Source organism: Pelodiscus sinensis, chromosome Z (assembly GCF_052426305.1).
Source record: "Pelodiscus sinensis isolate ZL-2025 chromosome Z, ASM5242630v1, whole genome shotgun sequence".
In the NCBI taxonomy this organism is placed as follows: Eukaryota; Metazoa; Chordata; order Testudines; family Trionychidae; genus Pelodiscus; species Pelodiscus sinensis.
Genome location: NC_143085.1, coordinates 34973224 through 34998948, shown reverse-complemented (window position 1 = coordinate 34998948; position 25725 = coordinate 34973224). Strand labels below are relative to the sequence as shown.

Genomic DNA, 25725 nt, shown 5'->3' with positions numbered 1-25725 from the left:
ACTAAATTTAACATTCCTATCCTATCAGAGGCTGGGAACCCACAGCAGCAGGGCTGGTGGCAGGGACCTCACTAGTGGTCATGAGCCTGCGACAGCTGCCAGGATCTCAGGAGTGGGGCAGAGCCCACAGTGAGGGCCAGCAACCCCTCCCTCCCACTACATCCACTAAAACATTTAACTGTGCAACCGATACAATTTTGTTTGGTTACAAGGTTAATGTTTTTCTGTTTTTCACATCCCTACGCGCCATTATGTTACACAAAACAAAGCTTTCATACAAAATCATTCTGCCATTTTGGTTCAATGGTATGAACCAAATCCTACTTTTAATACAGACCCATGGGAACTGGACTGAGACCTACCAAACTCATGTCACAGAGGACACCCACTAAACCTATTTGTGGGTCTGACAGCACACTGATCTCTCCTGCTTACAGAACATACAGTAATGCATAGCCTTAGAGCAAGTGGCACTGAATGGAGAGCTGTCCTGAGCTACATTACAACAACAGCCTGAAAATGTGAGGGAGAAAATGCCATTCATTATGCACTGAATAAGCTCTGTGTAAACTCTGATATTCTTATTGCAGGATAACAGCGTGATGTAATTTTGCATAAATTCAGCCTTTTCTCTCCTAGCACTTCACATCATTTACAGCTACTATCAATGGACCTCTCAAAGCACTCCTAAGGGAAAAGGAGACTTAGCCCCATTCTACAGACTGGAGAACAGAGGCTGAGATGGAAAGCTTAAAATGCCCTGCTCAAAGTGAAACAGGATTCATGCAGCTGAGAACCCAGGAGTTTAGATTGCCAGTCCTATGCTTCCACTCCTAGTTCGGGGAAGCAGGCAGCACTTTGTACTCCCAGCATCACCTTAGTTCTTGATGGCACTCAGACATGTCACAGCTATCACTGTCTTTGTTGTTCCTCAGCTATCGGCCAGGCTCAATGCCTGACACCATCTTCATCTAGCCTTGGGATGTCCTTTGACATGACTGGCAGGCACTCGCTCATCTGCCCTGGTCTCCACTGCTCCATACATGGCAGTAAGGCTTACTGCAGAGACACAGATTGTTCATTGTTCCACCAGAGGGCCCCGCCTTCACAACCACATACAGCAAACAACAATGCAAGTGAGTGAGGGGGAAACAAAAGCTACCCTTCAAATTTCTCATGGTGCAAATGGATTGTGAATGAAAGCCAGAATAGAGCACCTCCAGTCCTATCCCTGACGGAGGCTCCTTATTACCCCGAGAAGCCAAACCAGGGGAAAGCTTGGTTCTTTTGGGTATGTGCGTGAGGAAAAAGGACAGGGAGAATAGAATATCTTGCTCTAACACCTCACTATCGATCAACTCCTCTAGGACCGGAAGAAACAATAACCAGCTATTATTGCAGTAAGGCAGGTCACTGAAGTTTGTGAGCCTTGGTGCTTGACATTCTGTCCTATTGACACTTCTACAGTATTTCTGAGAGCCCAAAGCATTCGTTTTTAGCATACGGACTTGCCATGCTCCTATTCAAGAGGTGGGTTCATCCACCTAACTAGAACAAAACATGTCCCAACACAGATGCGGTCAGTAAAATAAGTTTTTCCAAACACCAATAATTACTTCAGGATAATTGGAACACTTTGTAAATATACAAGTTAGTGTCCTCAAAAAAAGTTTTAATTTGAAAGAGGCATTTCCATAACAGACTCTCTATGCTTTAAATGAGCAAAAATGATCACAGATCTCATTCACTTCATGCATCAATGTCAGAACAGTTCTGGCCACAATTATTGCTATTTGTCTCCAGGCACAAGAGAACAGGACGAACAGAAAGCAGAGGCTGGTTTCTTACTAGACTATCTATCAAAAACAGCAGCTGCTGAGTTTTGTGCTTGGTATTGGCTCTGTCAGTGATGAGAATGTAAAGATACCAAAGAGCTATTTTCAATTCAAAGGTCTATGGGCCATCAAATGACAAACCATTCCATGGAAAAAGACATTTTGATCCTGAACTCATTTGGTGTCCCTTCAACTAAGGGAAATGACAGTTATGGCTCTGAAAGAATAATAAAAGCAAATAAGTTATATACAGGAGGCAGCACCAGTCCCTTTACTACTTCAGACATAAGGAGTGCACTAATGATAACAGATACAAATTGTGGCTCTCTGAACATTTCCTGTTATCAAAATCTCTCCCAACCTAATGATCTTTAAATGACATTTTGATGTGTGACTATAAGAGTGTCCAAAAATGCAGGCAAAGGAGTCTTACCTCTAGAACAAGGTAATACTTCTGTGATGGACTCAAAGCTATTGCTTCTAGAACGTTTTCACACTCATTAGAAATCGCATCTATTGAGGCAAGCACTGGGTTCATTATAGCAGGAAACTGAGAAGACAAAAATGAGACACATGAAGACAACTCTGTGGTATCCCATGGCGTCCCTGCACTGGAAGGTGGGCCAACCCCCAAGGCTGGACAATTCATGTGTCAGATTTAAAGCAGAAGCTGATCACATTTCAGAGGAAATGGGGGGTGGAGGGGAGGGAGAAAGAGTGAGGGTGTGATTTTGTTCAGTGACTAATGATGGTTTTTTCCTTAAACCCCAAATATCCTTGAGTTAGGGGATTTTTTAGAAAAATGAAAACAGACTCAACATTTCTAGCCATTCTGGTTGCAGAAACAAAACCTTAGCAATTCAAAAATGCAAAAAGCAAATTACAAGAGAAATAGTTAAAAAAAATACCACCACACACCTCGTGATTTTTAATGAGACTCTCTTGGTTCTTTGGAGCCTGACATGATTTTTGAATGAGTGAGGTTCATCCGACTGCTTGTCACCACAAAAGCAGGAAGATCATAGCAGGTCATTTCAGTTAAGAAAATAAAGTTCTGGCACAGAGTCCTGGCTAATCATGGGAATGAGGAGAAATAAATCCTTCATTTTATATCAGAATTGCAGAACAGCTGGGACTCCATGCCACTGAGCTTAGAAAGCTAGATATGGGGACAATTTCTGGAGGAGTCCTGTTAAGCTGACGTGATTGGGGTGATATAGTAACTCTAAAGTCAGGGTCAAATCCAACATACCACCTTAATGAGGATGTTTTGACCTACTCCTATTGGGAGGAGCTCTCTCCCCTCCCCAGTTAGATCCGCTCCCACTGATTATGCAGCAGTAAAACCAGGAGGAACAGAGTAATACCTCTGAACAACAGCTGCCAAGAAATCGATGTGAATGAAGTAATGCACACCCTGCTACCTCCATGGAAGAGATCCCAGGGTTACACAACTGCAGGTCAACTCTCCCCCATAACAGTTAGGGTATGTCTAGACTACAGGCTTTTGTTGACACAGGCTTTGTCGACAGATACTGTTGACAAAGCTTCTGTCGACAAAGAGTGTCTAGACTACATCCAGTTCTGTCGACAAAGCAAGCCACTTTGTCGACATGAGAGTGCAGATGCAAAGGACAGCGTAGATTCAATAACACCTCCTGTTGACAGAACTCTGTCAACAAAAGACGTTATTCCTTGTAGAATGAGGTTTACCGCCATCGACAAAACTGCTGAGTTCTAGTGTAGACGCAGGTATAGTTTTGTCGACACGAGTCCACTTTCGTCAACAAAACCCAGTAGTCTAGACACTCCATTACTGTCCTGCCTAGTTACCATTGGGTTAGCCTAAATAACAGGTGTGCTTCTAAATCACTGTAATCTACCAAAAAGATGCTGCACCTTAAGAATCTTGTCTTTGACACCTGCTACAAGGGTCCTGGTGCTCCGAGAGACCTTTGTGTTGGTCAGTAAGATCCTTAGAGTTGGCACCCTAAAAACAAAGCAAAGATTCTGAAATTCATTCTCCTCTTGATAACTGAGCAACATCCAAGGTTTATTCCACATCCATCAACAAGTTTCCTCCCTTGTTGATGCTATAGTTAAACAATGCACATAAACTGCAGGGACAAGCAGGGCCCCATGTATTGTACTATTTCACAGCCACAAACTCTGCTGCATAATTAGGCTTTAGAATTATTTCATTTAAAAAAAAAACAAAAAGGTATCTGTCTCTTGTGATCATAAAAATAAGTTTGAAAATGTGAAGCCTCTGTCAACTGATGCAGCAGCATCTTCCTGTGTTTCTCAGACGATAACAACCCATTTTGATTTACCTACTCTGAAGCCTAGTGGTGTCCATTTTGTCGTCAATATGATTAACTATTTCACTGCTGATCATTTTAGCAGAAAGCTAATTTCTCCCCCTCACAATTTATTCCCACCTCAAAAAATAGAAAGGCTATTGTACTTAAATATTACAAATAATATATTTCAATTTTAAAAAGCAACCACCTCCCTTTTAAAAAAGTTTCTGAAGCTAGTACCAGGTTCTCACCAGAGTGCTCCAGACTCTGGTTTACATCCTTCTCACCTATGGACTGCTTTAACCTAATCTGGAATAAGACAAGTGGAGAATCAATGATCCATAACATAAGCGCTTCTTCCTTTCTACTACAGGCAGTCCCCGGGTTACGTACAAGATAGGGACTGTAGGTTTGTTCTTAAATTGAATCTGTATGTAAGTCGGAACTGGCAGATTCAGCCGCTGCTGAAACTGATCAGTTTCAACAGAGGCTGGATCTGGATGCCAGTTCTGACTTACATACAGATTCAACTTAAGAACCCCAGGCATCCCCAAGTCAGCTGCTGCTGAAACTGATCAGTGGCTGATTCCAGGAAGCCCGGGGCAGGGGCTTCCTGGAGTCAGCCACTGGTCAGTTTCAGCAGCGGCTGACTTGGGGACGCCTGGGGCAGAGCAGCTGGGGTGCTGCTGGGTTGGTCCAGTAGCGCGGCCGCTCCTCGGCGCTACAGGACCAACCCAGCAGCACCCAAGCTGCTCTGCCCCAGGCGTCCTGATTCAGCCGCTGCTGAAACTGACCAGCAGTGGCTGAATCAAGACACCTGGGGCAGAGCAGCTGGGGTGCTGCCGGGTTGGTCCAGTAGCGCCCAGAGCGGTGCTACGGGACCAACCGGCCGCGCCCCAGCTGCTGTACCACAGGCGTCCGGAGCAAAGCTGCGGAGCACGGGGGCAGCGGGACAGCCCAGACGCACCGTGGCTGTCCTGCTGCCCGTGTGCTCCGGGGCTTTGCTCTGCTTTGCTCCCCGTCCCCCTGGTCTACAGACCAGGGGGACGGGGGCAAAGCGGCGGAACACGCGGGCAGCAGACAGCCCAGACGCGTCTGGGCTCTCCGCTGCCCGCGTGTTCCGCCGCTTTGCTTCCTCTCCCTGGTCTGCTGGAGACCAGGGAGAGGGCCCCATTCGTAACTGCGGATCCGACGTAAGTCGGATCCGCGTAACTCGGGGACTGCCTGTACACTGAGATCTCAAATCAATCACAGCAGACAGACCAACAGTCAGATTATCACTTCTCTAGAGCATTCTGGTTATTTAAGATCATAATCTAACATACTTGAGCCTGAAAAGTCCTGTTACATTTGAGCACTCAAAGAGTGCCACTGAAGTTAAGTGTATGCTCAAATGCTTGGCTATGTAGGGGCTCAGTGCTCTCAATTACACAAACGTTGATACAACCGTGTTGGTTCTACAAATATGACAAACCTACTTACTGAGATCCATGTTTTTCAGCTTTCATATCTGTCCTTTGAAACACCATTTATGAGACCAGCTAGCTAGAGACATTAGCTTCTAATAGAGCAATTTCATGCACTATGAAAGATTTTAATGGCATTGAATTACAGTGCATAGGTTGGAGGTAAAGGGAGCATTCTGAACTAGGGTTTGTTCTCTTTTTACATGGCTTTGCAGCTTGATTTTTGTACCATCCTAAAAATTCAATAAGCGAGAAGTTGGGTTTTTTTAATTTAATGTCATTTGCTGCCAGAAGCTGACCTGATCCTGCTGCCTATAAGGCCATGAAATTAATATTGATCTTTTGTCTTGTAATCTAACTTCAGACAATGACCAAACATTTCACTCATTCTTCCCAAATCCAAGGCAACAAAACTAGTTTGAGATACTAAAGCTAACTAAGCCCAGGTCCAATAGAGAGTTATGTCTGCAAGATCCCAACCTACATTGTTCAGCATTATTTAGTTTCTCTCATGCCTTAAGACAAACTCTGCATAGATGTGCTCTGTATGTATACTGTTATATAATTTTAGTATTACCTCTTCAACAAGGTGATTTTTCCTGATTGAAATCTGAGTACTCCACCTAAAGTAAAATATGTACATGGTCATAATAGTCATCACATCTGAAAATACCTTTAATGTCTAGAGATGAAACACTCCTCTGTATACTTAATAAGTGCAAGCAGCACGGGCAAAACAATGGGCCAACTCCCCAAATAGCTTGAGCAGGCAGAGCTCCATTCATTTCAATGGGAGATCTGGCCCAAATAGGAGTAACTTGGTGCCTTCACTCTTTCACATACTGAGAGGCCACAGAAAATAAAAAGATTTTCAAATAGACTTAGGTTAGACTCAAGTCTACATTGGTCTAAACTAATGAATTAAGAATCAAATGCAGAGTGCTGGGGTAGATTTAGTCATATTAAATACTACATTCAGAGAAGTGTGAGTATCTGTGGAGAGCAGCTATTAGCAACACAACAGCACCTCACAACAACATTCTCCACTTCCTAACGTTTAGTTAAGAATAGCTATCATGAAATCTTATTAAAAAGATTAAGACACATGCCTGCACAAAGCATCACAGCACTCTTACATATAATCAGGGCTCAACAAATAATACAATCTACTCACCGGTGGAGCGTAGACTGCAACCCGGAAGAGCCGGGTTCGGGCGATCTGCGCATGCGCAGATCGCTGGACAGCACGGCTGGCGAGCAGAGCTCGCCGCAGTTCGGCGAGCCCTTCATATAATAATTAAGACTAATGTACATTTTCCAAAGCATTATCCTGGAGTGAGGTTTTTTTAAGTTTATTTGCTTCATAATTTGGAAAGTCCAGTTATTTCTATCAGGGCTCCTCTTCCAAGGCATTAATGTGCAGAGGTGTGAGTCAGTCATTAGTGACTTAAGCCTCCTAACACTCTGGGGAGGCATTAACTCCCATTTTACAGATAGGGAATCTGGCCTTAAAGTCATGCTGTCTTTCTGAGCCTCAAAGCTAGACTCAAGATTTGGGAGTTTCTAGTTGCTTCCCCTACCCTCTTGTCAGTCCAACAGACAATTCCCTTCCCCCTTAGGAGACCAAAGCATTAGTCCATAATAAACCCATCAGACAGTAGCAATGTTATCTTTATGCTAAATATCACCTTCAGCAAGATAGCAACAACAGAGGAAAACTATGAACAAGATTTGGTACTAAGATGGTATAAGGAAAAGGCTTTATTTGTGCTTTCCCCTCTCTAATTCAATGTCTGACAACAGGACAGACTAGGGTTAAATCCTCACTAATTCTGTAGGATGGATTTTGAATACCTTTTCCTATATTTAAAACTCCCTGAATAAATAGCTGAGAGCCATTTGAGAAGCACGCTGGACAGCCACCTACTTCCACTGCAGTCTGCAAAGACTCTTTGATGAAGTGTTACTTAGGAATTGTACCCAGAGAAAATCCCATCTGACCTCCCTACATCAGCTAGACAGCAGTGCATGAAGGAGATTGGAGAAGCCGCCATTCCCAATGCCCAAGTCCAGGCCTCTTATATTCAGAGTGACAGCACTTGTTTTCAGAGCCAAAGAGGAACGGTTTGAGATTGAAAAATACGTACCCCAAGTCGCGACAGAGTTATCCACACCAGAAGGTTTGCCATGGATGACCTGCTCTCCCCGAAATGCCCATTGATTAATTAAATCCAACTCCTCCTCCGGCCACCTGAAAGTCAAGACGACAGTTTACAACTACAACAAGCAGGCAACACACCCCAGGAACCAAGGAGTTCACTAGCCATAAAAATCAGGCAGGAATCATATGAGTAGACTGAAGGGGGACACTTTGCGGAGGAGGAGAATGAATCCTAGTGCCAAATTAAGAGGATGAATTAGTGTTCAGCCCAATGAAAGCAGTTGGCAGAAAAAGCAGCACTGCCATCCACGGCACCTTATCACCTTTGTATCTAAGCCACACACTTAAGTACCTCTGAGTCTGACAATCACAAGACAGAATCAGTATGAACACAGCAACCGCCAGTGAGTGTCAGTGCCATGAAGCTGCATGTGAAGAACTGCTCTGAAAGGATCCAAGCAGAGCTGAGAGAGTCACAGCTGAATCTGGCTAAATCTCCACCCAAAAGAGGTAGTCTAGTAGTGCAAGCAAAGGGCTGGGCGCCTGGAATACTTGAATATGACAGATTCCTTCTGTGATCCTTGGAAATGACAGTAGACTCTTGGCTTTGGGCCTCCACCAGCAAGAAAGAAGAGAATACAGCATCAGTGAGGAAGGGACGTAATTAGATGTCTGATATGCTTCACTGTCAGAAAGTGTACAACTCAGTGAAACTTTTCTTCTTCCCTCTTCATCAGAGGGGGAAAATCCAGTTTAGATAGAAGAAACATCAGTGATTAAGGGTGCATCTACGTTGCACCACAAATTGAAATAATATATGCAATTTAAGAGACAAACTGCTTATATTATTTTGATGCAATTTCAAAATAGCTTATTTCAACATTTGGCACTGTGTACAGTGCCAAACTCAGAAATAAAGGGCTATTCCAAATCTATATCCTTCTGATATCTTGCCTGTAGGAATAACAAGGCATTTGCCAAGCAGAGCCTGGCACCGTGTTGCACAGTAGGCCCACATCTCGTTGACACCTTTTCTTCCTTACTCTGATTCAGAGTAAGAGAATCTAGAATCTTGCTGTCTGAGGAATAGTCGCAAGCCCCTCCCAGCAGTTAGGGGACGCTAGCCAAAAGTATTTGAGACCAGATGTCTGGAGGCATCCTTGTCAACTGCAGCATCAAATGGAAAGTACCCTTGAATACAATTTTGTAGAGATGGAAAGGGGGAGGGGGAAATCATCCCTCCCCCTTCACTACTTAAAAGATTGGGGGGGAGGGCCGGGATGAGTCAGTTCTATGGTACTTTGTACTTTAGCTACAAGTTACATGTGTTGGCTTCATCTTCCACAGAAATATTACTTCTACTTTTCTTTCCCTTCTCTAATAAAGGTCTGTGATTCTAACCACCACTGCTGCATAGTAGTCTGTTCAGATGCATAATGCAAGAGGGAATACTAAAACTTGCAAGTGAAAGGAGGAGCAGCGTGGATGGAAATGCAAGTTTAGGGCTCAGTCACCTCACAGTGAAAGAGAAGATGAAGGAAAGACATTTGTACTTATGGAAAGCCGCATCTCTTTACTTCATGGTACAACACTGTTAGAATTGATTTTCATATTTCCATTACAGACCTTGATTTCTTAGGCTTTAAATATCTAACATTTGATATTGCCTTTGTACATGGAACGCGATGGGAGCCAACATAGGCCCTTTCATTAACAGCACACAGTATGCCAGTAACATGACTTTTTAGAATGTGGTGATTGAGCAAAAAGGGCTTAAATTGCATGTGCTTTCAAGAATTGTTCTTAAATAAAAGTGAAGAGAATTTGGTGCATGGACAGGGGGTCTCAGTTTAGCCACAGAGCAGTAGGCACTACTGCAATGAATACTAGAGGGTGGTCAGTCACGAAAGCCTCCACCTTGCTTCATTACTGTGTCTCTACCATAATGCTATGGGAGAAATGGTAAGTCGGTCCCTCCATCTTGATGTCTTTTCTAGAACCTGTCACCAATGCTAACTTCTGATTGCTTGTGTGATGTAGGTCACTGTCAAGATCCTGCAATTCATTTTGCATACACCAAACACCTGATCCAGATTAGCTGTATCAGCTCATACCAGAAACCCTCTAGTGAAGGTTCTGTGTCTCCTGAGCTCTGCAGTCTCATCATTATTCCCCCCACTCCTTTGTATAAATACGTAGAAAACCTCTACGCACACACAATCCATACAAAGTGGAGACCTAGCAGCATGCTGTGCAAATTTATCAGATGTCGTCACATCAGTAGTACTCGGCATAGATCAAAGTTAGCTTTTGGTGCAGTGAGACTATGAATTTGACAGGATTTTAGTGTACAAGGCCCAGAATAGGAATTACATGATGGGGCAGAAGCATGAACATCAATTTTTGTGAGGCACCATACAGTCTTCAGCATAATAACAATGAGACTATTTGGTGAACCATACTGAAGCAAGGGGCAAATACAGGATTCCACCTGCTCCCTGGCAGTGTTTTCCTGTATCTTCCCCACCTTTTTGAGATCTCCCTGGTAAACATCTCTTTATCTCTCGCTCTCTTTCTCTCACTGCGGTTTAATCCTGTGAAGCACTTTGAGACAGGCCTCATACAAATAACAGTTCAAAAGAAAACTGTAGCTTGCTATAATACTGATCTGCTTTTAATACTCCTTTGAAGGGCTGGCCTTTTTCTCTGTGCATTCTAGTTAATTCTAATTTTCACCATGCACAACTACAATTTTCCTTTCCCATGCACAACTACAATTTTCCTTTCCATCTGTGTCTCATGTCATGTACAAATAAGTGGAAGACAATAGGGTGTTAGGCTAGTACTATACAATTCTATAATTCTGAGATGGTCTCTACCAATCAAAGTTTCTGATTGTTATCTCATCTTAAATTTACAAGTGAATGCAGTAGGCAGACAGGGAAGAACAAGAAATAGTGTTTACCACTTCTCATCTTCCAAGCTCTAGATGCTAGGGAACTCCTCCTATTCCTCAGGTAGGATGATTTTCAAAGGCTATGTCTACACAGCAGTGCTATTTTGGGATACAGGAGTACCCTGAAATAGCTATCCCGCATCTTCACAGCAAGCCCGTTATTTTGGGCTTGCTATTACCAGGGCTCGCTGAACAATGGTGAGCCCCGCTTGCCAGTCGCACCGTCCAGCGATCTGCACCGGTGCAGATTGCCCAAACCCAGCTCTTCCGGGTTGCAATCTACTCGCCGTGGGCGAGTAGACTGCATTATTTGTCAAGCCCCGGCTATTACAATATCCCTATAAACCTCATTCCATGAGGAGCAAGGGGTGTTTTGGAATAGCCCTTTATTTTGATATTTGGCACTGTGTAGACAGTGCCAAATGTTGAAATAAGCTATTTCGAAATAGCATCAAAATAATATAAGCAGTTTGTGTCGCTTAAATTGCATCTCTTATTTCAATTTGTGGTGTAATGTAGATGCTTATTACTACTCCTCCAGCATCACATCGAATCTGAACTCCCTGGAGAAATAATCATCAACTTGTCTTTCTGTCTCAAACTCTGAGGGTGGGCTTGGGCACAGGCACACTCCTGTGCTATGTAGGGGCATCAGTGGAGGCTTGTGCGGACAATAACAGGACTGAGGCCTAAGACAACACAAGGAGAGATGGTGGGACCCTGCAGGAAAACCAATGGGTTGGTAAAGCAAAAGCTACAGATGGGACATCATGCAGTTGCTGAGGGTAACAGCTACATGATCTTGTTCTTCACCTGCTCAGTGGAAGATCCAAGTGAACAGACCTCACAGCAGAAGTGTGTTTTGAGAGGGTGGAGGATGGTGAATAGGGCCATAAGGGACTTCCATAAATATAGGACCATATATTGGAACGCGAGACGTTTATATGAGTTGACATTTCATAACTTTTCAAGGAAAAAAAAAAAAAAAAAAAAAAGCATGTGAAGATCCTGTGAAAGAAAAACACCTTAAAAGTGTCACTTATTTTTTGCATTCAAATTGTGACTGAAGATTAGTCCATCCAAAACTACAAGTTACAATTAAAAGATGCCGATATTTACAACACTTCCAGTCTAGTCTGGAAAATGCATTTTTGCTAGCACAATCTGTTTTGTCACCAGATAGAACCTTGATCATGTAATAGGGGACAGAGAGTTCATTGCTTGGCTCAGTGTACCTGCATAATCATGTAAATCACTATTTCAGATACTAAAGCTGAATGTTTTTTAAACAGAGAATGTCTTGGAACCATATTTTGTATCCTGACAGGTCACCAGCTTCAGGCCAACAGCCGAGAAGGAGAGAAATATGTAGTTAAGAATCACACAGGATCCATACGCTTCTTGCTGGAGATTTAGCGAACATTCTGTTACCCTCATTCACCTGCCCAAGACACACAGGCTCCCCAGATGCATACCTGGCTATGTACTTCTCTTCCTTCAATGGGCAACCAATGGCTCCACATGCAGTCAAAAGGGCAGCTGCCAAGCAAACAGAATAGGCAGCACTTGAGCCTAGTCCAGCTCCGACGGGCAGCTCAGACCACACTACTATCTCCACACTTGGTATCTGCCTGAAACACATTCAAATACATTGCATAAAACACCAATAATATTGAAATCATTTAATTTTGGAGCTCAAAGGCAACAGATGCAAACTAAAATTACAGTGATCACACCATGAGCCAATTGTGGTGTCCGTGTAAGCACAAATATATGACAGACACAAACCTTATGAACTTTCAGCTAGCACAGCTGAGCAGCTTCGCAAATCCATTGTGCTAGAACAGTGGTCTCCAACGCAGTGCCCCCAGGCGCCCGTCAGCGTGAAAGGCCCCGCCCCCGGGCGCCCCAAAAGGTTGGGGACCACTGTGCTAGAAGAAATCCTAGCTAAACTGGAATTTCCATTTCCATTGTTTTTTATTTTGTTTTAAAGCCCAACACTGGAGGTGATTTTGTAATTGAACACCATAAATAGCACCTTAAACGTACCCTTAAGATTTCTGTAAAAACGTTTTTAAATAAAACATTTGAGGATCCCACATCAGTAGCAGTAGATTTATGTTTTAGTCTTGTAATAAGCCAGCTACAGCACCTGTACTAGCAACCTCTTGGACAGAACTGGAATTGTTCACTTGCTTGTAATAGGCTCAGTATTGCTTCAGTATTGCTAACAGCTAATGGAAATTCACTTAAGTGGTAAAGATATGTGGTTTGAGAAAAGGCTGATCACAGTTCAGCTCCTACTGTCACCAAGATATTCAGAGTGGCTGTGATATTAAAGCATTATATAGGTTTCTAGCTACATGGGGCTTCATATTTGATTATTTCACTGCCAAAACTGCACTTAGGATTATGTTTTTCTTGCTACAGCTGAGACTAATACTTACAGCTGAGCAGTTTTCTAGGGCTCTTTTATTAGTTCTTAGCATTGTAACTTGGTGTGTTAACCACACTTAGAAGCTAGTCACTATTTCTCAGTTATTAATCAAGTTTTGGACAGATCCTTGCAGAGTTCCCACCTACTCAACACAATTTAGCTAATTTCACCTTACAGTTACTACCAAGATAAGAGCCTAAGAATATACAACGGAAAGTTCCCCCTTTTCGTTTCTTATTTTAGCTTTATAAGTCTAATTTCTTGTGAAATGACAGAACACAAGTTTAACAGGAACCACTGGACACCTAGGATAACACATACATTTGAGAAGGACCATAATCTTACCCATATTTAGCTGAAATAGACAGGTACAGATAGAGAAATGCCAGGGCAGCAAGACTCTCAGTGGCTGCAGGAATCACTATTGGACTCCCAATCTCTCTCAGTTTGTCCATTTGTTCTGGGCTGGGAGATTTAGATTGATCCAAGCCAGCTAAGAAAACAATGAGCAGTGAATTTATACACTTACAAGTTAAGCTTTAAAACCGGTTTCATATTAGAACAAGATATTCTCAAGAAAAGCATCTCCAGTAATAGAATAAAGACAGCCTCCATGCTTCACCACACAAACTGATCACTGTGCAGGACAAGAAGAAATCACCAGCTATGCTAAAGAACTGCTTCTTCATGATACCCACAGCAACAACATAAAGGAAACATCAGGAAAGGGTTCTGACTCATATAAAGCCAAGCACATTAATTTTTGCTGGGTGTGGAACAAAACATACAAGTTTTACAGTATAGGTGCGTGTGGAAACAGAAGGTTGCAGATTTCTACAAGGGACTAACTACTATTGGACTCTTCAGAAGACAGGACACTAGAGGGACCCCTGGTGTTTGCAGATGTAGCTCCTGTGCACCAACGCTAGAGAGACTGTATTCTGCCCCCTTCTAAATGATGCATGCTAGGATCATAGTAGTTAAGATAAAACAAACTCCTACTGATCCCCATTGCTTGTGGCTCACTAAGCACTTCTGTTGCCTGTGTACCATGAGAAACAGTGCAAGTACTCTGGTAGTGCAGATGTATATATTAAATCAGCTGCCTGATTTGAGAAGGGAGAAGAAAGCCTAATTAGTTAAATCCCCTGTAGATTCTAGCCACCAGCTGGCCACCACCATCCACCAATACACAAAATCAATTGCCAAGCACATGCACAGTACAATAGATGTTTCAGGTGAGGTACACAGTGAGGGGGAAGGATGAAGCCCAGGGTTTCACGATTTTAAAATAGACTGACATGCATTCCCATTGTTTTAACAGCACTTGCCTGAAAATGCTGTTAGCAGTGTCTGGAGCTGGCCCATTTCCCAGTTTAAACTAGTTCCAATATTGGGCAAGTGTATTGCAACCTTTCCATTGTTACAGGGTCTAATTTGAAGAAACGTTCTCAGGTTCAAGGCCACAGCCAGAGCTGCCTGCGCACAAAAAACAGGCATGAGGGGGTAGAACAAGGAGCAGAACGGCTCATGACGGCTCTTCCGCGAAGCGTCTCCGAGCCCTTTACCTTGCCGTGCACCACAGCGTGCTCCCCGTGGAGAATCGCCTTCCCTGGCGCAGACACGGTCAGGCGCTTGGCCAGCATTTCCACCGCCGCGCCTGCAAGGGGACAGAGCCACGGGAACCTAAGGCCTGCAGCAGAGGGGCGCGCGCAGGGCAGGCAGCTCAGCGGCCCGTCTCCATGGCACCAGGCCCCTTAGACCCGCCGCCTGCAGCCCCGTGCACCAGCCCCCTAGTGGCAGGGCGGGGCCGCTCCCCCCCGAGACGCACCTGGCTCGGACAGGCGTTCCCAGCTCTTACCCCCTAGACCCGCCTGCCTCCTCGGGAGCGCCCTGATAGGCCCCTCGGCGCCCAATGGGGACCCAGCGGCTGCCTCAGGTGGTGCAGTCGAACCAATCGCCGCGCCGCGCCGGGGCTGGTGCGCGCTGGCCAATGGGGCGGAATGGCGCGGCTGTCGGGTGACAGCGCTGGGAGGGGCCAGAGGGGGCGGGGCCAGGTCAGGGGTCAGCGCGCGGGGCCGAGGCAGCCCTATGGCGGCCGCGCTGGGCCGGGGCGGCTGCTGGCTGGCGCGGTGCGGGCCGCTCCGGGGCTGGGCGGGGGCCCGGGGACACAGTCAGCGGGGGGAGCCCGGCAGGTGAGCGGGGGACGGGCGAGAGGCCCCGGGCCCCCCTCCAATGCCAGGCTGCCCCCCCTGAGCTCCCCGCCCCGACACCCCCATGCCAGGCTGCTCCCCCTCCCCCCCGTACCGCCCCCTGAGTTCCCGCCACCCTGAGCCCCCCGCCCCAGTGCCTGGCTGCTCCCCCCCATGCCACCAGCCCCCCATCCCCAATGCCAGGCTGTTCCCCCCGCCTGAGCCTCCCTCCCCTTGTGCGAGGCCGCTCCCCCCCCCGTGCTACCCCCACAAGTTTCCCCCGCCCCGAACCCCCCTCCCCCAGTGCAAGGCCGCTCCCCTCCTTACAGCTCCCCCTCCCACAAGAGTTTCCCCCGCTCTTGAGCCCCCTGCCCCAATGCCAGGCTGCTCTCCTCTGTGCCGTTTCCCCCTCCCTCCCAGTTCCCCGAGCTCCCCTCCCCCAGTCCCAGGCAGCACTGTGCTCCTTTTGTCCCATGTTTCCACCACATACACACTCCTGGGCCGCACCTGCTAGTGCCAGGGCTGCCCCCTTACCCAGGCTGCTTCCTCAACCCCACGTGCAACCTTGCTTCTGTGTCGCTGTGTATTTCAGGTGATACACAAATGCCGGCCATGCAACTGGGGCTGCCCTGTTCCAAAGCAAAACTTGCCCTTTGCCCCCAGGTGTCTGCCCTGCACCACATGACATGGGCAGAAACCCAGTGTCAACAACCGTGACCAGCCCTGTGCTATCTCTCTCTTTTTCACTCTCTAAATCATGCAGATCTATTAGCTCACCAACAGCTCCTTCCATGCCATTTGTGCTAAACTCATGATTGTTTCATATTACTTCTAGCCTGGAAATCAAACCAAAGACAACCCCTGCTCCAAAGATTTATACAAAAACAGGAGACAAAGGTAGCGTCTGGTCTTCATTTAAAACCTAGAAGCTACAGTGTGTTCGCAGCTGGATAAAAATATAATAAACAAGGGCTTTTACATATTTTATATTTCTAAGAATGTTCAGAATTATTTAAATATACTAGCCAGTATAATGAATGTTTGTCTGATAACAGTAGATGAGTCAAGGGGTGTTCCAACATGCTATTTATTTAGAATTGTCAGGTGACTTTTTAACAGCCATGCTGAGGAAAATTTCTTAGACTGTCTGTAGTCAATACAGAAATTAAACGGTTGTTTGTCTATTCCATGTGTTCTCTTAGTGCTAGGCCCTATTTGTGGTTAAAAAAATTGACTCTACAACTTTGCTGAAACTTTGCCTGCCCTGTGTGAGCAGGACAGTTCCTACATGTTCATGGGGATGGGGAATATCTTTGTTAAAGTAACACATAGGCCCCTGAGTTAGTTGAAAAAATCTTTGGGCATGTTGTTTTGTTGGTCTGTGAGTCTGTCACCAGACTGGAAGAAACTGATTTTGAGTGGGGATCTGGAAATAATCAGTTTGACGGCTGCTAAATGGTGGCAGTCCTGGAGATTTAGGGTCTGATAAATCTAACCTACTGCTACCTGGGTGTCAACCTAGCATAGACTGTAGAAATTTTTTTATAGTTTAAAATTTGCAGTTTAGTTCTATAGTTTAAAATTTGCAGTTGTTCCCGTCTCATTTTCTCTTATTGCTATTGATTGTTTTTAAAGGGTTTTCCAGCACATATACTGGAGAAAGGAGATCTAAAGATGATCAGGTGTTTGAAGCTTTGGGAACAACAGATGAATTGAGTTCTGCTATTGGGTAATAAAACTGTGAATTCTATCTTTTTTATTTTTGTTTACTAACCTATTGTTAAAGCTTTTATGTGAAGAGAGAGCAACAAAAAGTTTCTCTCTTTCTAGGAATGTAAAACCCCATTTAATCAGTTAAGTTAAACATTAGGTCAACCTAACATTTAATCAATTACCTAGTTAAAGAGGATTTTTACAACCTTACTGCAAACAGAGAACAAAGCCTACAAGCCGACTCTGTGATGTAAAGATGCAACAAAGCTTGAGAAGTCGGTTCTGTTGGAAGTGTGCACACTGCTTATTCTTGGTATTCTTTGAAGAGGTTTTTTTCCTTTCTAAAGAAAGCGAGGTGCAGGAAATATTGTGAGCCTAAGGAGAAGTTGCAAATTCATCATGAGCCAAATTCTATGGAGAACTACATTATCAGCTAGCTAGGAACACTTAATATCTATTTGTTTGTTTTTTTTAAAAAGCATGCACAGCCATACTATTCATTCAGCCTGATTTCTCTCTTTGAAGAAGAGAATTTGCTTTTGATCAATAAAAACCTGCTAGTGGATCAACTGTGTTTACACTTTGCAGTTCCTGAGTATAGGACAAAACTCATTGCTGGTGTGCCTCTGATTTATATGAACACAATTTAGAAAGCAGTGGATGCTCATGCAGACATGCTCCTGAATTGGTGTTTTTTTCTTTTTAGGTTTTGGAGTCCTTCTCTGTTCTGTTGCACTGCAATGCTCTTTGTGAATCTGTGCAAGTAATACTGAGTGTGATGAGCCATAATATAAGATATATGTACCAAAGAAATCTCTGTCCTAGAGCTAACCCTCTGTTTCATCTTAATCTAGGATTGCTAGTGAATTTAGCAAGGAAAGTGGCCACACATTTGTTGAACAACTTCACAAAGTGAGTAGTACTATTAAATCTGTATTATTATAATGTTGAGTTCTTAAATTCTTGGTTTAAATGTTTTAAGCCACCATGGGAATTTAGCTTTGTAGATCCTATTGCAGCCAGTAGGAATTCTGCATAAATCCTTTAGTCAGACTTAAATCTCTTGGTTCCTGAAGGAAACAAGGTGTTTCTATCTGTGCTAAAAAATAAATCAGTTTAATGAGCTGTGTGCATCACACCGTTTCATATCCATTACTCTACACAGTGTAGGGCACAGATTAAGCCTGATAGTTACAGATTTTCAGATTTAAACCAAGAGAAAACAAATAGTGTAAACCAAGATGCGGGGGAGAGGAGGGGGGTAAAAGAGAGCTGAGTATCAGCTCACACTTTGGACATTTACTAATTCAATCACTTCCACGGTGGGAAGCTATTTCACCTGGTGAAAGGCTTTGAAAATCCCTATCAAACTGCTTCTAAAGTGCATACTGACTATCAAATGTCATCTCTGCAAGTGTAATTTCATTGTTTATGCTTTGATTGTAATGCATACTACCATTTTTCTCAATCTCTTACTGCCCCTAGGTCCAGTGTATGCTGCAGGATGTGGGCTCCAACATTGCAACTCCTCTCTCCTCAGCCAGGGAAGCTCACTTAAGTAATCCTCAAATCATTTTACCTAATAGCTCTGTAGTTTTTTTAAAAATGCCCACTTGGTAGGTCAGTTTGTTGATTTAGTGATATGTCTTGTGCACTTCTGTTAGCATTTGCTGTAGAAGATGGATTCTGTGGGAAACAACTGTAAACTTTTAAACTTCTTCCTGCAAGATCCATCTTATGCACTGTTTTTGTATTATGGCAGTTGTTTCCTCTTTCCCTCTGTAGAACGAACATCATTTAGTGAAAAGCCAGTTCTGGAGCTGGAGCAGTGGATAGATAAATACTCAGACCAACTTCCACCTCTTACTACTTTCATTTTGCCTGTAAGTATTGACTCCTGCTTTTTACTGAAGTGAAACTGTTTGCTAAATATTTGATTTAAGACTTAAACAGAAATCCACTCTCAATTAATTGATTTAAACAAAACATTGGGTAATTTTTCATGTCTTTCCATCACATGTTCTCTTCTAGAGTTTGTACAAACACAAGACTGTAGGGGTGAAAGAGACTGAGATAATCCTCCTTTGTCTCTGTGCAATTATATTAAATGTCCATTCTAAAATGCCTAGCAGAAAGGTGCCATTTAGATGGAGATTATAGTTTCTATAATAGTGATGTAAGAGTAATTGAGTAATCAACTACCCGATAGGCCTAGTCACGTTAACTACTTGCTTCTCCTTCCCTTGCTGCCTTCTGTTAGCATTTGCTGTAGAAGATGGATTCTGTGGGAAACAACTGTAAACTTTTACACTTCTTTCTGCAAGATCCATCTTATGCATTGTTTTTGTATCAGAGGCAGCAAGGCGGGGGAGCAGGAGCCTGTGCTGCAGGGAGCCAGCTTAAAAGCCAGTTCCCCAAGCACCATCTCTGCGGTGCTCCCTTCCCTCCTTCCACCCCATCTTGGATAGAATATGGGGCCGTGAACAGGGGCTGCTGTTAGATCTCCCATGGATGGGCTGCTGGACCTGGTGCGAGCTGGAACTGAGCAATCCTGGCTCAGTCCCAGCTTAGGCAAGATCCAAGAGCTACCCCCACTGTGCCTCTGCATTTTAAATGTAGTAAGAGCTGAGCGCACAAAGCGCCTGGCTCCTACTACATTTAAACTGCAGAGATGCAGCGGAGGTAGCTTCTGGACCGGCGCAAGCTGAGACTTAGGAAGCCTTCCCTTATCGACTAATCGTGTAGTCAATAAAAATTTTATCAGTTATACAATTAGTGGATTACCCGCTTCTTTAACATCCTTATTCTATAAGTGTCAAATAGGGCTTTATTTTGTGTAAGATGTCATATGTTAAAGTTCTATGCAGCTTGATGACTGTGCCTTCAAGTACAGGGCATTGATGTGTTTTCATTGTTGTTTCAGTCTGGAGGTAAAAGTAGTGCTGCTCTTCATTTCTCCAGAGCAGTCTGCCGAAGAACAGAGAGATGGTAAGTATAAGAATAAGACTGAAGGAAAAGGCCATCTGAGTTCAGGTAGTTGCTGCAGTTTGAGCCATTTAAAACTTTCTGATATAATTGATCTTACGTCAAATGCTGTTAGAATTGCAACATAATCAGAGATAAAGATTTCTTTCGTTAAAAAGCTCTCCTGTAGCATTTTGATGCAATCATAGCAAAAAAAAGCTGGCTTCAGCCTTTGAAGTCAACTGTATTGGATTCTCTGGGAGCCACAGACAAAGGGCGTGCCATTGGGTAAAAGTGTGCCCTTGTAGTTTCTTAGCTTTAGAATTTATTTTGTAAGCTAGCTAAGCTTTATACTGCACAGCCTGCTGCGCAGGTAACCATGTAAATGCTGAGATTTTCAGCAGTTACACAGTTACCCTGATACACGATTTTTAACATCTCTGTATTCTATAAAGAAACAGAATCTGTGCTTACATGTTATATAGCAACCCATAGATTTCAGGGCTTGAGTTATGTTATACGTTATAATTCTAGTACAGAAGGCATTAAACTGGAAATTTAATACTAAGGCTATCCTGTAAGCCCAACGTTTTAAGCATCTTCACACCTCTCGAAGTCCTCTGTTGTTAAGCTAAATCAAAGCTGATAGATTAAAGATAACAATTATTTTCCTCCTTTCAGTGTTGTTCCATTAATACAAGCAGGAGAGGCAGATGCAAACGTGGCCAAATACTTGAACAGGTAAGATGTAGTCTGGCATCTGTGGTTATTGTAAAGGGTTTAGAGAGTACACATTTTTGTTTCTGTTAGCATTCAAGGAGAGAACACTAGGTTATCCCTAGGAGGCACTCACTTCAGGTTAAGATTTTAACCTGCCTATGTTTCAACTCTGAGTTAGAAAAACAGTGTTCCTTGTCTAGTAGGTGTTACAGCAGTCTAAAGGAAATGTGTTGGGTTCCTGTGGGAGCAGTCATTTGATTCCTGAATGCCATTTTGGGAATCATTTCTGTTTTCTTTGTCTCTTGTTTCTTTGTTTTACTTGCAACTCCCAGTGCTGCAATTCAATGTGCTGTCTTTTTTTTTTATAGATGTACAAGCACATCTGATAAATGTACATTTCTTAACTACTTTCTCTCCTTGGTTTCCAGACTTAGTGATTTTCTCTTCATTTTGGCACGTTATGCTGCAATGAAGGAAGGGAAGGAAGAGAAAATTTATATAAAAAACGAACCATAAATTGGAAATGACACTACTTTCTAGATCATGAAAAACTAAATCCAGCCAAGTTTCTTTCTGCAGGCAAGATGGAGAAGAGAGAATGAGTATGAATTCAAAACATGAAATGCCATCACTCTCCCCCATAAAATCATCCAGAACTTGTTTATAACACTGGAGAAAAGATGCCGTCATTCTGTAAAATACACCATCTTTGACTAGATTATAGATCAGAGCATTGGATTATCAATTGTTGCAAAACTGCTTCACAATCGTGTTTGATTCAAGAGTGGGTGTAACCTAGAAGGCTTCAAAAGCTTCAGAAAAACCATCTTTACAAACAGAATTTCATGCTCAGAGCAGTGACAGAGATGAAATTGAAAGCACTCTCATGAAAGAAAAAGCACTCAGCTGCTCATAAAGGTTTCTAAATACTCTCTAGTATTTAACACAAATAGGAAGTGTGCACTGATTCAGGAGCCCAGCCCAGGAGTCTGAAAAATAAATGTGATTTACTTCTCTAAAAGGCATTAAAGTGTCTCACTGTATTACCAAAGCCTTCCTGCTTTGCCTTTTTAAGTTGCCTTCAACCCATCAATTCTGGCTGGAGCTGGAGGGAAGGGGAAGTGCCTTGTAGAGTCTCAGAGAAGTGCTAAGAACTATCTGGCAATTCCTTGCCTGTCCTTATGCGTCTGTGATGACTCGCTTGCTTTCTGCCAGTGCCAATACAGCCACAGCCACAAATGGGACTTGGGCAAAGAGAAGGAAGTTCAAGTGTAGGCAAGACTAGTTTTGTGTCCATTCTTTCCACGAGTGGCAGGCTGACAGCCAGCAACAGCTTATTCCAAACTGAGACCCCCACATCCACCATCATCTGTGCACAAGAATTTCACTTCTTTACCATGGCAGCCCCACTGATTTCTGAGGGGCTGGCCAGGGTGAACATACATAAACTGGACTTCCCTGATCTGGCAACACCTACAGTCGCTCCAAGGCTGGAGCACTCAATGGGAAAAATTTGGGGCCCCTCACTTGGCAATTCCTTCCTCACCATCCCACAGCTTCAGAAGAGCCGCAAATAGCTGACTTGTGGTAGGAAAGCTCAGCAAGGAAGGAGGAGAAATGAGGACAGGAGGCGCTTCGGGGAAGAGATGGAGTGGCTGCAGAGCCCAGAGTACAGTCCAGGAGCCACAGGGCCTCACTTCTGGATCCCAGCTGCAGGGATCTACAGCTGCTTTACCTCTTCTCCCTCACCACTAGCACTCCCCCATCCCCACTCTGTCAGTACCACTCCTCTGCTGCCATCAGAATGGAGCCCCATAGCAAACAACAGGAGAGGCACCTGCATTGACCTCCCCTGGTCCAGGACTAGTCAGGTTCAACTTGTAAAGTTAAGCACATGCAAAATATTATTGGGATGGAGACCTAAAAGCTTTGGCGGGGTGATCTCATGGCCACAATAGCAGTTCCTTGGAAAAGGAACCGGCTCAGGATGTTTAAATAGCCAGCTAACTGAAAATAGCACAATACACTAGTTAATGGGTAACCTACCTTGATAAACATGCTTTCTGTAACTCTGTGTCCATTGAGATTTATACATCCAGTTTCAACCCTCCTACTGCATGGATATGATTTTGGAAGAGCATTTCTTGAAAGGTGCAAACATCGAGGGTGGACACCAAGTTGCAAACAAGCAAAAAACTTCTAAAATCTACACTTGTAAATAAAATTGCAGAATAATTATGTGCTATACAAATAGATCAAAGAATTAAATAGTTACAATTGCCCCAACTCAGTGGGAGGGATCTTAAGTCAGGCAGCTTCTACAGTTCAGTATTTAATTGGGAACAATCTTAAACTCTGTGTAAAAAAAGTTACCTTGTGTTTGAGTTAACTTATCAGAGCAGGGTCAAGATGAAAGAATTCCTGTCTAATGCAGTACTGGCTCATTATTCAACTTTTTCTTCTTTCAGGGATATTTCATAACTAATGTCCATGCACATTTTTCCCAGAGTAATTTTCTTAATCTTAGCATGCAACACATCCTGATGACAAACGCTCTTGCCTTACTGTACATTCAGCTGTAATGTCACATCAGGCATTTTCTCAATGCCTACTGTAGGCAGGTCATTGAGTTTTATGATAGCACTGTCTCAGTTATCACTATTGAACCTTTAAGAATCCAGAGGCTTTTCAAGTTTAATTGAATAAAGTTCTTTGAATAATAAATTCTTCATGAATGCTACATAAATCAGCTCCAGGATGGATTTATGACGTTCCCTCCCTAGCTGGAGAAAGAATGTCTCCAGCATCTCTAGACAAAAGCTATCATTTTGATTGCAAAGAGAAATGGATTTAACTTTTACAGTTCAAGAGGTGCAGATTACATAGATTGTTGCCCACTCCAGTTACTTTCACATTTCCCTCTCTCAACACATTCTGTACAGGTGGGTTTTATGTAGGGGGACCAGAGGGAACAGCAGCTGGGAGAAGGCCAAAGTCCATCCCTTGCAGCATACCTGGCAATTTGTATTCTCTCCTGCCTCCAAAGTATTTTTGCTGATTAAGACATCTGGTCAGTGCCCCCTAGCCAAAGTAGGTTATTGCAAAACATTTGGCTGGAAGTTGTTGCTATTTACCTGAAAACTCCAATGGCCCAAGGACCTGAGCCAGTACCCACTGAAAACATGGAAGGATTCATGGGCTGTTGATTAAGCCCTCTGGATTTAGCCATGCAGTGTTTCCCCTGCCCTGCCCCCCACTCCAGGGCTGGACTCTGCACCATACATGTTACCATGAGGGGTGAGTTAAGGGCATTTGCTCTCCCTGAATGAGTTGATGGGGGTGTTCTTTGCACTGTTGAGACAACTTCCAGCTTGGGTGAGTTGCTATCTGCAAAGCAGTCATGGTGGAATTTGCACTAAAAGAATGGAGACTAAACAAGAGCCAGTTCTGCAGGGATTGGATTTAGTTTATTAAAAATGAAATAAGGGATTTAAAGCCACTACTCTAGGACTTGGGCTAAAATTAGTGTTTTCAAAATCCTCTGTCCCCACCCTGCCCATCCATGGATGGATAGGGGAGGGGAAGAGAGAGCAGCTCATTCCTTCACCTCATTACTGTGATAGGAATAAGAGGAGGACAGCAGATGCTTGGCTCACACTGGCCGTCTGCAGAGCCCAGGTCCCTTTTGCCTAGCAGGGTTTATTTATGATTGCTGTACCTTGGAACTGTCACCATCGACATATGTTAGTAAGGATTGTTGTTTCTTCTTTGTAAAATTTATGGCTTCTTTGCACTCCCAGGCTGACAAAACTGGAAAGGATGCCCCCAAAATCTCTTGCTGCATGATTGCATCAGACGCTCGTACATCTGTTAACACTGTAGGAGCTGTACACTGAAATAAGTTTATCTATACCTCAGCTGCTTCTATTACCTCCACAAGGTGCAAGCAACAGAGCTGACGGCTGCTCTTGCAGAAACAGCACACAGCAATCATTTTGCCAAGTCACATGTAAGTTTATATAAGCCACTGTTCTTTCTCAGTAGTGCAGAGCACACAGAGAGAAATGCTACCACATATTTGAGTCCCACTTACATCTAAAACAAGCCTCTCACTAGAACAGGTTGTGCCCTGGACAAGCACAGTGAGTTATTTACCCTGCTCATGCGATCCCATGTACATCCCTGCTCTGGGGACATGTGTCTTGGGGGCCCTTGCCAACAGTACTCCAAAGCTGTACCCTACTCAGCCAAATGGAAGTAATTTATATGCACCTTCCTCCCAGCTTGCTTCCAGCAAAGGAACACACACCACCAGTGATGCCAGAGGGCTGGAAGCAACGTGGCGAGGAATGATCCACTTCTGTGTACAGCATCTCTCACATGGCCTGGCTTGGCATAGGCTCCCAGAGCAGAAGCTAGAGGTGCAAAACTAGTACTGAGGTCACCCACCTATGCAGTGGTTGTTCAGAGAAAGAAAAAGCCATAACCTAGCATGGAAAGGCATACGACTCTGTTTGGGGTCTTTGCTCCTCGGCTTTGGGAGAGCAGGAAGCCATGAGATGCCTATAACAGAGCAGTAGTAGTTGGGAATTGTAGCTTAGCCATGTCACAACTGGTGTAAAGGGTCTCTGCTGGAAGGAATGATTATAGTGAGGACCAGGAGGAAGAGTGAACCTCCTTTGCTGCTTTTTGTCTCCTGCAGTAGCAGTTAACTAGGAAGGAAACCAAAGTGTTTTGACCTCTCTTCCTGGACCTCAATGATATGAGGTGATGGCCCAGTCACAATCATTCATGCAGAACTAGCTCTAACCAAACACCACGCCCTGTGGCTGTCAGTAACAGGCATCTGGCAGCTGCCATAGGCAATAGCTGAATGTGAGCAGTAAGTCAATGACAGTTGAGCTAACCTAAGTACAAATAGCTTATAAGTACAAAGGCTTATTGCTTTAATAAATCTCCTGCTGTAAAAACTTAACCT

The 25725-nt window shown here is 43.9% G+C and overlaps 2 protein-coding genes across 5 annotated transcripts in view; one reads left to right on the top strand and one right to left on the bottom strand.

Annotated features, from left to right (window-relative positions):
- Nucleotides 1–16026, bottom strand: part of MVK (mevalonate kinase) — a 30987-nt gene extending 14961 nt beyond the window's left edge. Inside the window, exons 1-9 of one of the 4 annotated variants that reach the window (XM_075898829.2) lie at nt 15885–16026; nt 14727–14818; nt 14490–14637; nt 13504–13651; nt 12197–12352; nt 7752–7855; nt 6182–6227; nt 3735–3825; nt 2269–2385 (exon numbers count right to left, since the gene is read on the bottom strand). In XM_075898829.2, coding sequence (XP_075754944.1) covers nt 2269–2385; nt 3735–3825; nt 6182–6227; nt 7752–7855; nt 12197–12352; nt 13504–13651; nt 14490–14637; nt 14727–14804 — 888 coding nt within the window. In that variant the 5' untranslated portion in view covers nt 14805–14818; nt 15885–16026. The other 3 variants (XM_075898831.2, XM_075898830.2, XM_089775199.1) reach the window with 3 other exon arrangements.
- MMAB (metabolism of cobalamin associated B) lies at nt 15198–21798 on the top strand. Its single transcript, XM_075898835.2, has 10 exons — nt 15198–15353; nt 16186–16247; nt 16986–17079; nt 17770–17826; nt 17918–17975; nt 18549–18621; nt 18849–18946; nt 19987–20051; nt 20709–20768; nt 21176–21798. Exons 1-10 carry the CDS (start codon nt 15250–15252, stop codon nt 21261–21263), a joined length of 759 nt encoding a protein of 252 aa, XP_075754950.1. The 5' UTR covers nt 15198–15249; the 3' UTR covers nt 21264–21798.
- The last annotated feature ends 3927 nt before the right edge of the window (nt 21799–25725 follow it).

Bases quoted from the DNA above. Each gene is read 5' to 3' on its own strand.
- MMAB (XM_075898835.2), top strand. From the start codon at position 15,250: ATGGCGGCCGCGCTGGGCCGGGGCGGCTGCTGGCTGGCGCGGTGCGGG. The intron at 17,976-18,548 runs GTGAGTAGTACT...TACTGCCCCTAG, and splicing joins TTGTTGAACAACTTCACAAA to GTCCAGTGTATGCTGCAGGA. The intron at 18,947-19,986 runs GTAAGTATTGAC...TTGTTGTTTCAG, and splicing joins TTACTACTTTCATTTTGCCT to TCTGGAGGTAAAAGTAGTGC.